Source organism: Mus pahari, chromosome 23 (assembly GCF_900095145.1).
Source record: "Mus pahari chromosome 23, PAHARI_EIJ_v1.1, whole genome shotgun sequence".
NCBI classification, from domain to species: Eukaryota; Metazoa; Chordata; class Mammalia; order Rodentia; family Muridae; genus Mus; species Mus pahari.
The window spans coordinates 34,038,339-34,054,171 of NC_034612.1; the positions used below are offsets into that span (position 1 = coordinate 34,038,339).

The following is a 15,833-nucleotide window of genomic DNA, read 5'->3' on the forward strand; positions in this document are numbered from 1 at the left end:
CAAGCCAGTAAAGAACATCCCTCCATGGCCTCTGCATCAGCTCCTGCTTCCTGACCTGCTTGAGTTCCAGTCCTGACTTCCTTTGGTGATGAACAGCAGTGCGTAAGTGTAAGCTGAATAAACCCTTTCCTCCCCAACTTGCTTCTTGGTCATGATGTTTGTGCAGGAATAGAAACTCTGACTAAGACAAGAATATTTAATAATTTAACAGAATTGTGTGTGTGAGGGGGGGGAGAGGGGGAGGGGGAGAGAAACCTAGTGTTTAAAAGTATGTGATTCAGAGGTGGAATATCACAGAACTGTTCCTTCCTTCCTCACCCTCATTTCTTACTGAAGAAATACCTCATTTGTCTTTGCAGAGGTCGGGCATGCTGGTTTTGACCGGCTGCATCCTCACATCAAGCTATGTCCTTTCCCCACAAGTCCCGGAAAGCACTGGTTAGAAACCGAAACTAGATCCGGGTGTTTTGTGTTCTGCACAGCCACAGGCGGTCACAGCCTTTGCCACTCTTTCCTTTTTCTTTCCCTTTTTTTTTTTTTTTTTTTTTTTTTTTTTTTTTTTCTTACCCTCTTTCTTATTTTCCACTTTTTTTTTTTGGTTTTTTGAGACAGGGTTTCTCTGTGTAGCCCTGGCTGCCCTGGAACTCACTTTGTAGACCAGGCTGGCCTCGAACTCAGAAGAAGTCCACCTGCCTCTGCCTCCCGAGTGCTGGGATTAAAGGCGTGGACTACCACTCCTGGCTTCACTCTTTCCTTTTAATGATGGTGATTCATCACCCCGATCCATCCTCTGCTTCCTAGAACCCTTCACTTGTGGCCTTCGCAGCCCCAGTGGTCATTCCTCAGTGGTTAGTTAACAGCCACTGTTTCACTAGAGACAGTACAATGATAAGTTTCTCTATCATCTCTTTTACATTAATTTGAAAATTTTTAAATTTGTGTATATACGTGTGCCTGTGTGTATGTGCACATGTGTGCAGGGGTCCTCGAGGGTCACAAGACATGGGATCCTCTGGAGTCACAAGTGATCGTGAGCCACTTCCTATGGGTGTCGGCCAGCAAGGCCGAGGGATCTGCCCTCCTCCACTTGGGTAGTGCTGGGACCATAGGTGTTTGCTGTGCTGATGGCTCTTTCACACCGACAGTGGGGACCCAGGTCCTCGTGCTTGCAGAGCGGGCATGTTACTGACAGAGCCAACTTGCCAGCCACCCGGTGATTCTTATCTAAAGAAGGGCCTCACTGTGTGTCCCAGTCTGGTCTCAAACTTCCAATCCCTTCAGCACTGGAATTATAGCTCCAAAATAACCAGTTTTTAAGGTGCTGATTTCTGATGCATTTCCTTAAGGTATTCAGTTGCTGACATTAACATTAGAATAGATGCCCATGTATACTTATAGGCATCTATGTTCGTGTTATCTTTCTACAGGACTTTAGGATGATAAATAAGGACCTAACTGCGACCAAATTCATGACTGTGATAGCGGAGGACAACCCTTTCGTGTATGACGGAACTGACAGCAACTTTGAGGTTGAGGTTTGTAAAGTGTTAGTGGCAACAGTGCAGATTCAATTTAAACCACACGTCTCTAACGTACATGATTTACATATACAGAAACCCAGGGGGATATACAGATATACACAGTTGCCTTTTCAAGATCAGGGATTACACTAGGAAGGGGCTGGGGAGGTGGCTCAGCTGGCAAAGTGCTCAGGACCTGAGTTTGCTCCCTAGAACCCGTGAAGAAAGTCAGCTGTGGTGGTGCTGTCCCATAACACAGTGCTGGGGAGGTGGGGACAGGAGGGTCAACCAGTGCGGCTAAATCAGCGAACCCTGAGCAATCGAGAAACGCCATCTCAAAAGTAGAGGTGGGGCGCCGTAGAGGAAGACACCCGGAGTCAGCCTCTGCCCCCCCTTGGACACACATGTAGCCCCTCTTCAGGACTAATAAATGAATCGGAAATCACCAATCGGTTCCTTATCCATTCCAGCATGTCAGAATAACCGAGGCCTCTCTATGCTTCTTGTCGTTGCAGCTGGTCTTCCTGGAATTCTTTGAAGCCCTCTTATGCTTCTCCCTCTGCTGCAAGTTTGACCAGATGACTAGATCCTATTTGAAAGTCCCGTACGACGACACCACTACAAACCGATACGGCAGCACTCAGACGATACTCAACCAGGTGACAGGCAATGTGGGAGAGTGTACGGACCTAGGGATGACTTGAGCCGGGTGGGTAGACTCAGTCAGAACTGTCTCAGGCTGGTATCATTCTTCCAGGAGATAATTTAGGACCTGAGAAAATGTAGGTCGTCTTTCACAGTCGGAAGGAGTGTGTAGTCTTGTTGTTTTTGAGTTAGGGGAGATGTATTTCCTGGCTATGGCCGAGGCATTGGGAACAGCACAGTGAAAATCAGTAGGGAAGCAGCTGGACTGAGAAGACCTGCCAAGCTGCCACGCGCGGCACACTGTCTAGTGCACAAGGGATGCCTGCCCGAGAGCAAAGACACCAGGAGACAACTCAAGGATCTGCACGCAGTACTAAACAGGTCCCAGAGGGAGAGGTTTACTCGCAGGGTGGACCCTTGGTTTATAAGGAAATGAGACTTGAGTCGGGTGAGGCATAACAGACTTTTAGTGGGGGCTTCTCAGTAGTGGACTGAAAAGGTTTCTCATGTTTGAGACATTCTAGGGATCCCCTGAGCCCAGCAGGTAGGAGTCTCTTTGGTTTATTTCTTTTGAAACAGTCTCATTCGGTAGTCCTGGCTAGCTGGAACTCACAGAGAGTTACCTGCTCGACTTCCGCAAAGGTGTGTGCCACCACAGCCAGCCGGGAAGACTTCAGAGCTGCCCATGTGAGGAGTTTTCTCACTCTTGACCTGAGAGGCAGCTCTCACCACAAAGCTCTGAGATGCACCTTGGATTCCTCACGGGAAACCAGGGCTTCCTGGTCTTTTCCACATTTCACATTAGCAAGGTGCGCCTCTCGATTGAGAAGAATGACTTCTCCAACACCAGGCAGCTGGGTGGGGGACCACTTGGGTCTGGGGCTCTTCTCCAGGCAAGTCAGTGTCCACCTTGACTCTGACTACAATATGCAGGTGACACAGTGGTGTTCATTGCTATAACGAAGTAAGGACGGCAAGTTAACCTTGTTCAAAAACAGAAGTGTAGCTCACAGTCCTGGAAGCATAAGCTCTAGGATCTAGTCATGGCCTCCTGGCTGGCAGGATGTCAGCCTGGTGACTTTATCTAACTGTAACCATTTCCCAAAGGCCTCATGTCTAAGCACCACAGTCAGATTAAGTCAACTTACAAATGAATCCTCTGGGACACAGCAAATGTCATGCCTCAGATGGCCTTGGCTCAGTAATGTGCTGGGAGCAAATATGACTGGGGACCATCCATGACACCGTTGGGTCACCTTCACGCCCAGGTTTCGGTACATCATTCTGAGAAGTGTCTGTGTTGGTTTTATAGCTCAGGGGTTAGTTCCCTCCCCACTTTGTGGAAACTGCAAGTTCGCATGTCCCAGCTTCATTGCTGTTCCTTCCTGAGATGAACCTGGCCCTCAGAGATGGTGACTTTAAAACATAGCAGAGCCCAGACTTACCTCTCATTCCAACTTAATATGCTACAGTAATGGGGGAAGACAAGATGGAGTGACTTTCTCCAGAGGTCTGCAGACACCGCCAACCCTTGTCTTGTCAGCTGAGTGAGCATACACGTGTAAAAACCTACAGGAGGCCAAGGAACGGATCACAGAGAAAAATGGAACAGGGCCCCCAAGGGCTTCCATAGGTATAGTCCCAGTGTGAGAATGCTGGAGCCATGTCATAAGGGAAGAAGGCCACTAGATCTGAAATGCACACAAAGGCCCATGTGCTAAACAGGCTCAGTCACCAGTCCAAAAACCAACAAGCCAACCAACCAGCCACACGAAACTCAACACTCACCAAAAATACCTTTCAAAAAGGAAGCTGAGGGGCTGGAGGGACGGCTCGACAGCTAAGAGCACTTGCTGTTCTTTTAGAGGACCGGAGGCAGGTGGATCTCCATGAGTTTGAGACCAGCTTGATCCAGACCAGTCAAGGCTACACAGTGAGACTTTGTCTCCAAAAAAACAAAAACAAACAAACAAAACCCTTACAAATTGTGAGGAAGAGAAGACTCCGATATCCTAGCATACCACATTATGGGGTTCAAATATTATTTAAATAGCAACAACGACAAAAATCACAGAGCATACACGCAAAGAAAAGGTATGCCCTCAGAGACTTTGAGGGAGAGGAGGCGGCAGACTTACAAGTCAAGGAATCAAACCCTTATTGTAAAATAGCTAAAACTGTTAAAGGGAGATAGAGAGACAGCAGGACGGCTCAGTGGGTAAAGGTGCCTGCCACTAAACTTGAGAGCCTGAGTTTGAACCCACACAACAGAAGGAGAGAACCAACGTCCAGAAGTGGTCCTCTGACCTCTGTGTCCCTGCCCAACAAAATAAAGGAGAGTGACATATTTACAAAGTGGAAATATCAACAGAGGTGTAGGAACCCTTTTAGAAAAGAAATTTGAAGCCGGGCATGGTGGCGCACGCCTTTAACCCCAGCACTTGGGAGGCAGAGGCAAACAGATTTCTTAGTTCGAGGCCAGCCTGGTCGACAAGGTGAGTTCCAGGACAGCTGGTCTTCCTGGAATTCTTTGAAGCCCTCTTATGCTTCTCCCTCTGCTGCAAGTTTGACCAGATGACTAGATCCTATTTGAAAGTCCCATACGACGACACCACTACAAACCGATACGGCAGCACTCAGACGATACTCAACCAGGTGACAGGCAATGTGGGAGAGTGTACGGACCTAGGGATGACTTGAGCCGGGTGGGTAGACTCAGTCAGAACTGTCTCAGGCTGGTATCATTCTTCCAGGAGATAATACAGAGAAACTGGAGAGCCGGCCATGCCTCCTGTTGCTGGCAGTACCAGGTGGCCTGGCTGGAGCGGTGCTTGGTAGCTCCCCCTGGTGGTGCAGACAAGGGAGAGCTGGCAGGCTGACCAGCTGACCAGCTCAGTACCACCCAGGCCCAGATCCAGGGCTTTTTAGTTGGCCCACCCCAACATCTACATCATCTGCCGATGGCTGGATGGCTGGAACCTGTGAAAGGGCCAGTCCTGCTAATTCAAAGCTGCAGGACCTCCGAGACACAGGGCAACAACAACAGGGCTAACTGGGAGGAGTCTAATATTGGTGATGTCACAGAAGCCAGAGATCTAGATGCAGAAGAAATGAGTCGTGGCACTGAACACTGACAAGTGAAGATGTGTGGACAGAGGGACATACCATGGGACACACTGTGGCACACTTCAGCTTCCACGAGATGTTTTCTGTGCTTTGTTTGGGTTGTGTTTGTGTTGTTTTACTGGGGGAGGTTGCAAGAGCAGAGGGTGGATTCGAGGGGACGGGGAGAGCAAGACTGGGGTGCATGCTGTGAAACTCGCAAAGAAAAAGAAGTGTCTACCGTTCTTGCAAAGGATCCTGGTCCTCGGCAGCCGTGACAGGCAGCTCCCAGCCGCCACCTAATAACTCCAATCCCAGGGGAGCCAGCTCTCTCTGAGCTTCACAGGCATTGCACACGCATGCACGGTCACACACACACACACACACACACACACTTACTTTGAAATAAACCTTGTGAAGCAGACATAGGTGATCACCTCAAATGCAAACGAGCTGCGTCAGAGACAGAGGTATGCGTCAACCCTGTCAGGTGGCTTCGATGAGTCATCTGTAAAGGTAAGCGCCATCCACACAAACCATCAGCATATCACTAGTTGACTATAGCTGAGATTTCATAATCCCCTCTCCGCAATTGGGGACCAAGCTTCTATCCAAACCATCACACCAGGGACACAGACTAACAATGGTAACGGTGACCATGCCTGACAGCGATAAAGTAGTCAAGTCATGGCAAAGGAGAAAGGCTCATTAGCTATTCAGGTTAGGATGGAACTTTAATGCACACACAAAAACTGATAGGGAAAAGGCAAACCAGATAAATGTGAGCATGCATGAAGACCGGGTAGCCAGGTTCAGGCCCGGTGGTGCATGACTGTGTCCCAGCGATCGGGAGGCAGAGGCGAGGGGCAGGAGTTCAGGGCCCCTCTCTACTGTGCACGGAGTGTAAGATCAGCCTGGGCTACATGAGATAATGCCTCAAAAGGAAGGGAGCGCCTAATGTTACCACATTTACGTAAAATTATAGATAGAGGGTACAAAGTGGTAGAATGCAGATGGTGCGTTGCCTGGGAACGGGGAGAGGGAGGGACTGCTGAGTGAGGACTGGGAAGTTGGGCGTAGTAGGTGTGCAAGTGTGCTCCCTGTGTGGTCTGAGGTGATAGTTTTGGAGTTTTGAATACATGCTCACAGCGGGCTTGTGGTACTTCAGTGACACCTCATTCAAAGATGGGATGTGTATGCATACGCACATGCCCAGGGAAACCACAAACTTACTTGCATACTTCTCCTCTCTCAGGGCGTCCACAGAAGCCCGAGCGCAATCACGAGCCATGACTCCGAAGTCCACTGCAGCAGCACCAAGTCGTCCTTAGACAAGACAGGAGCTCTGCCTGATGGTAAAATCAGGCAGTCAGAGGTCAGTGTTTACAGCGTCAGCGGCCACCCAGTGGCTGTGATGTGACAGCCCTGGACAGTCATTTTCATCTCCTGCTGACCTCACAGGCCGGTGTTGAATGAAAGAGTAGAGCGGGCGAATAGCAACAGCCCTCATTTTTAGGGCCCTGCCAGGCCCAGCACTTTCTAGGGGTCAGCTCAGGTATAAGCCCCTATGAACTTCAAAAAGGTTACATTGTTGCCTGTGGCCACATACCCTGCAAGCCGTAGGGCTTGTACCTTGGCAGTTGGAGTCTAGAATCTGTACCTGTCATGAGCTCAACCCTGTCGAACTTGACGAGCATGTGAAACCTGTGGCTGATTCAGAGGTGGGTTGGGGGCTGGAGAGATGGCTCAGTGGTTAAGAGCATTGACTGCTCTTCCAAAGGTCCTGAGTTCAAATCCCAGCAACCACATAGTGGCTCACAACCATCTGTAATGGGATCTGATGCCCTCTTCTGGTGTGTCTGAAGACAGCTACTGTTTGCTTACATATAATAAATAAATAAATCTTTAAAAAAAAAAAAACAAACAACAGAGGTGGGTTGGGAAGCCAGCTGAGTATAGCATCTTTTAGCAGACTGTCTGGCTTCTCTGTTGACAAACCAGTTATGAAAATCACAGAAGCATCATGGTCAGAGGTGACAGTGACAAGGACTGAGGGTTGGTTGGAGGGCTTGGGACCATGCGGCTTTGGAATGACAGTCTGGAGCTTTGGCTCCAAGCAACTGGGAGAAAACGGAGTTGCTATTAGTACAGTGTTGAAGATGAGAATCTTCAGGGCTGAGGTCACGGGGTAAAATTTACCACTTGAGTATGAACATGCTCCAAGTACCTACTAAAACATGGAAGTAGTGACAGCAGGCAGCCATGCTGGGGCCAAGACTGCCATGCAAGGATGAATTCCAGATGGATACAGAAGCATGTGTGCTACACATGTATGAAGTCATTACAACTGTGACTCAGGGACACTCAGCAGGGAAAGCCTGCGGACAAGCCGGACGACCTGAGTCACCCAAGGGTCCCGCACGGACTTCACACACACACACACTCACACACACACACACCATACACATACACACACACATACATATATCACACACCCATACACACATGAATACATACACACACCATACATACCCACTAGACACACACACACCCTTTCAAACACACACACATATGCACACACACATACTAAATTTTAAAAAACATAGGGAGGTCAAGGTTGTCTGGTGTCTGCAGACACTGAACATTAAGAATGCTAATAGTGGCCAGGCATGGTGGCGCATACCTTTAATCCCAGCACTTGGGAGGCAGAGGCAGGTGGATTTCTGAGTTTGAGGCCAGCCTGGTCTACAAAGCGAGTTCCAGGACAGCCAGGGCTAGACAGAGAAACCCTGTCTTGAAAAAAAAAAAAAAGAATGCTAATAGTGATGGTGGAGAGAAGCTGAGTCAGGTAAATGCTTTGGCCACCACTCATCCTCGAGTGGCCTCGAGTTCCCTGTGTAAGAAGGAGGGCCGTGAAGTCTTGCTTCTCCTGCCTCTGCCTCTGCCTCCCGAATGCTGGGGATATGAGCATGTACCACCATACCTGCCCAGACTGCAGGGTTTTTCTTTTTTCTTTTTTGATGTGTATGAGTGTTTTACCTGCATGTATATTCACATATTCTTGGTACCTACAGAAGCCAGAAAAGCATTGGGTCCCCTAGGACTGGAGTTATAAATGGTTATGAGCTGCAGTGTGTATGCTAAGAATCAAACCTGGGTCCTTTGAAAGAGCTGCAAGTGCTCTTTTAACTCCTCAGCTCCTCAAAAATGCAGTTTTATTTTAAATTCTGTCTGGGTGTGCATATATGAGTAGGGTGTGCACAGAGGCCAGAAGAAGGCATTGGATGCTCTGCAGCTCCCAGGGTACTCAGCACTGAGCTCAGGTCTCTGTAAGAGCAACAGTGCCCTGACCCCTGAGCCATCTCTCTGGCCCCAAACTGCAGTATTTTATTCAGTGGAGAAAATAGTCAGATTAGCCCCTTGTTCCTCACCATGTGATGCCCAGTGCCATCTCAAAACTCTGCCAAGCCGGGCGTGGTGGCCCACGCCTTTAATCCCAGCACTTGGGAGGCAGAGGCAGGTAGATTTCTGAGTTCGAGGTCAGCCTGGTCTACAAAGTGAGCTCCAGGACGGCCAGGGCTACACAGAGAAACCCTGTCTCAAAAAAAAAAAAAAAATCTGCCAAAAGTAGGCCATTGCCAGATTGAGGCACTTCATCTTAGGATACAAATAAGATACTATATAATTAAAAAAAAAAAGATGAAGAGGGTGTGGTGGTGCACACCTTTCATCCCAGCACCTGGGAGGCAGAGTCTGGTGGATCTTTGTTGAGTTCAGGTACATCCTGGTCTACATAGAGATTTCCAGGACAGCCAGGGCTACATACTGAGACTCTGCCTCAAAATGATAAAAGTTAAATTAGCTCAAACCAAAAGTAAAAATAGCCTCACTCCAGCCTGGGCTATATAGTATTGTGCTGGGGGCCAGCCTGGGCTATACAGAGAGAGCAAACAAATGAAGCCAAAACAGTTCCAAGACAATACAGGGCACGTTGGTGCATAGCTGGGAGCCTAGCACCCTGCACACCAAGACAGAAGAACTGCAGGCTTGGGCTAGCCTGAGACACTGACTCTACACACAACAAAAGTGAAAAAGGAAACCCCATTAACCATCCCTGCGTGATTAGAGCGTGGACTAGCTTTAGTGTAGAATGCTGCAGAGTAACGTTTCCCTTGTGTTTTGAAAAAGCCCAAGCTCAAGAAGTCGCTGAGTGAGGACAAAGTCTCCAAAATGAACTTCAAGACTCAAGGAAGAGGCCTGGTGTTTATGACTCCACACGGTGAGCCTCTTTACAAACGCCTGCTTCTAAGTTACACACTTACTTACGGTCAATGGAACGTCACGGCATCCTGTCTGTGGCTTTGGCGGACAGAGGCAATACTCAGGATTGGACCTTGAGCTTCCCATGAACTGGACAAGCACTGTCCCAGCAGACAGGGGACCAGTACTATAGCACTAATGTAGCAGCAGCCTACAGAAGGGGCCCAGGGGGCTCCCAGCCTCCTCAGGCTGAGATGCTCCACCCCCTCCACAGGGCTGCACCCACACAGCAGCCAGCTCTTCTTCCTAGCCATAGACTCATCCCGTTCCAGCTCTGAGACACCCTCCAACCATGCAGCCCAGGCTGGCCTGGAACTCACTCTGTAGACCAGGCTGGCCTCAAGCTCACAGAGATCTGTCTGCTTTTGTCTCCTGGGTTTAGGGTGCACACACCTCCTTGCCGCCCTCTTTGTTTGTTCCAGTACCCTAGGCTGGCCTCTCACTTGGTAAGAAGCTAAGGATGTCTGAATTTCTGATCCTTCCTGCCTCCGTCTCTCAATTGCTAGGATAATCTACCACTGTACCTCTTCATGTGGCCCTGGGGATCCAACCCAGGGCTTTGTGCATGCCAGACAAGCACTGTACTGACTGAGCTACATCCCAGGCCCTCTCTTCCATTTAGGTCTTTAAGTTAAAACATCCAATACTTGTATTCAATACCTCAGAGTCCTGTGGACATCACCTTTCCTTTTTCCCAGAGAAGGAGGATTTCAAAGGTTCTCTCTCCTCACTCTTCATGGGCTTCCAGCCTCTTCCCCCACTTCCCCTCCTCTTCCTCCTCCCCACCCCTCCCCTCCTCTTCCTCCTCTCCCTCTTCTTACTCCTCCCCATCCTCTTACTCCTCCCCTCTCCCCCCTCCCCTCCCCTCAGCTCACCTTGTGCTGCTGTGTGAGCAGGGGACTTTCGTCCATTGTCACTGACCCACATTCTCAGCAGTGTGCACCCCAGCTACATGCCACGCGTGTGCTGTTTTGTCTCGTAAGCTTTCCTCTCTAAATTTACCAGACTGGGATTTGATGCTGAGAGCCCGAGGTGCCATCCACTCCCTCCCCGCTTCCCCCCTTAGCTCAGCACTGTTGCGCTGTGCCAGGCCTCAGGTGGCTGGTGTGCTGAGCCGCTGGAACCTGCCTTGCCCTGTAGGCATTACATCCTCCTGCTTCCCTCCGCCTTTGGAATGGCTCTAAAGGTCAGTAAGTGCTTCTCCCGTGGGCGCCATCATCCTCTCTGAGGACTAAACTTAGTGAAAGCCTCGACATCCAGACATCCAGTCACCATAGGAGCTATAAAGGGAAACCAAATTAATGACCTTTACGTGTGAGCGCACGCGTGTGTGTCTGTGTGTGTGTGTGTGTGTGTGCCTGCCAGTGTGTGTGGAGGTCAGAGAACAACTTGTCTCTTCCTTCCACATGGGTCCTGAGGATTGAACTGGGGTTGTCTCTCGGTGGCAAGAATCTTTACCCTTGTCGTCTCTGCTTCGTACTGTTGATGTTGTGTTAGCAGCCTCAGTTCTGCTGGACCTCGGTTCGCCTTGTACCTCTGGCCCCTTTACACTGACTGAACGACCACGGTGTGTCAGCTCCGGTGCCTATGGTGGCTGGTTTTGTCTGCTGTGAAAGTCGTTCTCCTGGCCACAGAATCCCACTTCATCTGCTAGCTCAGCTCTTCGGCGGAATGGCAACACGAAGCCATCACTCTTCATTTGCAGACTTTTTTTTTTTTTTTTTTTTTTTTTTTTTTGGTTTTTCAAGACAGGGTTTCTCTGTGTAGCCCTGCTGTCCTGGAACTCACTCTGTAGACCAGGCTGGCCTCGGACTCAGAAATCTGCCTGCCTCTGCCTCCCAAGTGCTGGGATTAAAGGCGTATGCCATACTGCCAGGCAGCAGATGTTCTGACCTTAATAAATGGAACTATGGGTTACGTAAAATTGTTATTTTGTGGTTCTGGGGATGGAATCTGGCTGTCACATGGCTAGCAAGTACTTACCACTCATTGCACTGAGCCACAAGCCCAGCACCAACTCTTTGAATTTTCAAACTTGCCCAGTCACTAACAAGTTAGGATTGTTCTAAAGGCGACAAAATTTGTGTGGTGGGCCCCAGCTGTGATCTCAGCACTTGGTAGGTGGAAGCAGAAGAGCCAGGACTTCAAGGTCCTTGTCTGCCACACAGTGAGTTTGCAGCCAGCCTGGCTGCTTACAGGACCCTGTCTCAATATCGCAGCCTCCGCAGGCACCCGTACTCACATGTACACACACCTCTCCCCCCTACCCCCCACCACCCCGGTTTTAAAAGAATAGCTTGGTGTCCTGGGGCACAGCTTTCATCCCCCAGCACTTGGGAGGCAGAGGCAGGAAGATCCTGTGAATTCCAGGCTAGCCTGGTCTACAGAGTGACACCCTGTCTCCAACAAAACAGAACAAAACACACAAATAACAACAAAACACTTGGGCTGTTTAAGAAGAAGAAAAACCGGTGGGAGGTGACTGGAGAGAAGGAATGATAATCAGCCCCAGGTCGCTGTGCACTGGTCCTCCCTAGTTGCTGTGGAACGCATCTGGTGATTTCTTGAGGCCTCACAGGCTGCAGTGCCCTAGGATCACCACAGCTGACAGAAGACACCACCCCCCACACTGTACTGATGCTTGTTTGAATTATCCTCCATTGCAGAGAAATACGAAAAGCCCAAAGATGAACAGAAAGAGGAACTCAACATATGGGTGAACAACCTCTATGTCTTCTTTGTAAGTGTGCTCTTCAGTGCCTACAAACGAGAAGAGATGCTCAAGGAGAAGGTGAAGGAGCATCGGCGTCAGGAAGCAGAGATGGCTCAGCAGAGGCAGATAGAGAACGAAGAACTAGAAGCCAGGTAGGGCACCTGCCCGCCATGGTACATGCTCAGTGTTCTTCCCTGTCTTCAGGAGCTACCCCAAGCAGGACCATAGTCCACGGTGAAGCAAACAGTGATGCCCTAGGACCACAGGCTTACAGTGATGCATGCAATGGCTTAGTCTCTGATAGGACAAAAGAGAAGGACCTGGGGGCTGAGGGCGGAGCTGGCAATGTAGTTTAGTGGTGGAGGCTTGCCCAAAGTGTGAAGTTTGGGTTTGGTCCCTGGCACTGATAAAAGAAGCATATGCGCACGCGCGCGCACACACACACACACACTGTTGTGGTCATAAAAAGAGAAAGAGCTATAAGACTATGTTCTGGCGGGGCGTGGGGCCCATACGGAAGCTTTCCTTCCCCCTGAGGTACCAGACACACACCGGTATAGAATAGAGTTTATTTAGGGCATAGGGTCGGCCATAACCACGTGGAAAGAGGGGGGAAGGGAATGGGGAGAGAGGGAGAGCAAGGGGGCAAGAGGTGAGGGAGAGAAGCAGGAGTTAAGGAGAGGAGGGGGCAAGCAGCCCCTTTTATAATGCCAGGCCTACCTGGCTGTTGCCAGGTAACCGTGGGGGTGGAGTCCAGACAGAATGCCACCACACACACAGATGCATGCACTCATTCATGCACACACAGGCTTCTGCTCTTTCCAGAGCTCCCAATGTCTATGTGTTTCGCAACCAGGTATGACGGTGAAGCCTACAAGCTCAGCACGCAGGAGGGGCAAAAGCTGCTCACCTCACCAGGCTTCTTTCTAGCTTCTCAGCTGCAGGAAACCCTCCCAGGCCACACTGGAAACTGTTGCCTGGAGCACTCTAGACACAACAGACCATTTTACTCACAAGCACTACTGAAACCCCATAAAATCCAGATTCAGGGCTGGAGAGAGAGTGCGGGGAAGAGCACGTATTCCTCTTACAGAAGACCTGAGTTCAATTCCAAGGACACCTGCACATAATCTCCCACCCCGTGCACAGAAGCAAAAGTCTTGCTTGTGTTTTGAGATGGGGTCTCACTGTATAGCTCTCTGGCTGGCCTGGAACTTATACTATGTGGACCAGGCTGGCCTAAACTCACAAGGATCCACCTGCCTCTGCCTCCCAAGTGCTGGGATTAAGTATGTGCACCACCATACCAGTCTAACCACATAATTTTTTGAAAAAAAAATTAAATGAGTTTCACATTTTTACAGAAAAAAACCAAATAGCTACATTCTCGTTTTGCTTTTTAGGCTGAACAGCCTACGGGAAGAGGAGGCTAGGAAGCAAGACTTTGAGCCTGACATCACAGTGCTCAAGGAGCCGTTGGAGATCCCAGCCTCTCAGCCTCTCACGCCCAGCTCCCCTAAAGAGGACCTGGCTTCCACCCAGACTAGCAAGGCCAGCCCTGGCAAGAAGAAGAAGAAGTGAAGGCACGCAGTGTCATGGTCGAGCTGCAGACAGAAAGCTGAGACAAATGTCCCATAAAATAAAGTGTTTGCATTGAGCTTCTGATGTGAGGCTCTGAAATGCTCTACCTTGGCCCACACATTAAGTTTCTTGTATGGCTGGCTGCATTTGCAAGAACCAAACTGAATGAGTATGTAGACATGCACATATTAGTAAATGGGTTTTAAGTTTTTGTTTATATTTTTGTAAATGAAAGTTAGCTGGGCATAGTGGCACACCCCGGCACTCGGGAGACACAGGCAGGAGACTGCAACATGTTCAAGGCCAGCCTGAGCTACATAGTGAGACCCTGTCTGGGAAAGGGGCAAGCGGGTTAGAGAGAGAGCTCAGTGTTTAAGGGCACTTGCTGCTTTTACAGAGGACCTAAGTTTGGGTCCCAGCATTCACACTGGGGCAGCCTACAATAGTCTGTAGCTCCTGCTCCAGGGGATCTGGCACAGTCTTCTGGACTTTGTGGATACTAGTAACATGTACGTATACACACACACACACACACAGATGGAGAGCAATAAAGGAAGATACCCAGTGTTGACCATTGATCTTCATACACACACATGTGCTTGCACACCTGCACACACATCTGTGTAAACACAGATACATGGACATAGTTATAACACACAACCGGCAAAAAAGTGGAGAGCCAAAGAAGTATATTACACATGTGAATTTACATATTAGCCCTGCAAGGCTGACAGAATCCCGAGGACAACCATCTTGCCCAGAGAAACAAAGACACCTGAAATGAGCAACATAACAGAGCAGCTCAACCAGAAGTCTGAATCAATGCACAGACACCAGGGCCAGACTGCAACAAAGAATAAACACTGACAGAGACATGCGATTCCAAGGGACACACCACAGACAACGACGATCTGAGATGTGATCCCGAACTCTTCAAGGAACAAAAGCTCAGTACGGTGGGGAACTAAGAACCAGTCTAAAGTTATGCACAGGCAGAAAAAAAAAAATAATGGAAACGAATGATTCAGAACTAAGGAACGGAGAAAGCAATACAAATGGATGAAGTCCTCGCTGTAACACAGGAGCTGTGGGGTTACAACAGGTAGACTGCAGGGGCAACTTTCGGGGCTGGGGAAATACTGTGTCTCAGATCACTCAACTAATTTTCTCCCAGACCCTGGACTCTCTGGATCAGCAAAACAGGGCTAAAATTCAGCTATGTGGGAAGCCAGGTAATTCACCATTACAAGATGGCGCCGACTTCCTGCGTGCTTTCTTGATAAACAAGCAATGTGCGCATGTGCATTCGGGTATCCGCTGAGTCACTGCTCACCCCGGAGCATGTTAATGAGGTTCTGATGGCATATCCAATCAGGAGGCCCCACGCCTATCCTAAGCATATATAAGCAGCACCAGTTTTCAGGCTCCGGGTCTTTTGCCACAGCAATCAAGCTCTCCCAATAAACGTGTGCAGAAGAATCCTGTTGTGTGGCGTCTTCCTTGCTGGCGAGGCAGGCGTCTACACAGCTATATTTCATCTCAGTTGTGAAGGGATACAGGGTGATGTGGCTCTCAGGAGGTCCCATGCCAAAGAGGAGCAATGCCTAGTTAGACGGCTTGGGGTGATGTCATGAAACATCAGGGAAGCACTCAAAGCGAATCAAATCTAGTGATTGTATCTGTGCCTCGCTGTCCTTCTCTTGTGAACAGGGAGACCCCAAGCTATCAGGATACTGTCTGTTACTTTTTGGGTTGTCTTAGGGTTTATTGCTGTGAAGAGACACCATGACCACAGGAACTCTTATAAAGGCAAACATTTAGTTGGGGCTGGCTTACAGTTCAGAGGTTCAGTCCATTATCATCATGGTGGGAAGCATGGCGGTACCCAGGCAGACATGGTGCTGGAGGAGCTGAGAGTTCTACATCTTGATCCAAAGGCAGCCAGGAGGAAG

At 49.4% G+C, this 15,833-nt stretch overlaps 1 protein-coding gene across 1 annotated transcript in view; it reads left to right on the top strand.

The window, feature by feature from the left end:
* Nucleotides 1–13,881, top strand: part of LOC110313213 (radial spoke head 10 homolog B) — a 47,360-nt gene extending 33,479 nt beyond the window's left edge. Inside the window, exons 14-19 of the mRNA XM_021187229.1 lie at nt 1,428–1,535; nt 2,036–2,179; nt 6,523–6,642; nt 9,456–9,546; nt 12,254–12,452; nt 13,704–13,881. Coding sequence (XP_021042888.1) covers nt 1,428–1,535; nt 2,036–2,179; nt 6,523–6,642; nt 9,456–9,546; nt 12,254–12,452; nt 13,704–13,881 — 840 coding nt within the window. The remainder of the gene's footprint in view (nt 1–1,427; nt 1,536–2,035; nt 2,180–6,522; nt 6,643–9,455; nt 9,547–12,253; nt 12,453–13,703) is intronic.
* Nucleotides 13,882–15,833: the final 1,952 nt, after the last annotated feature.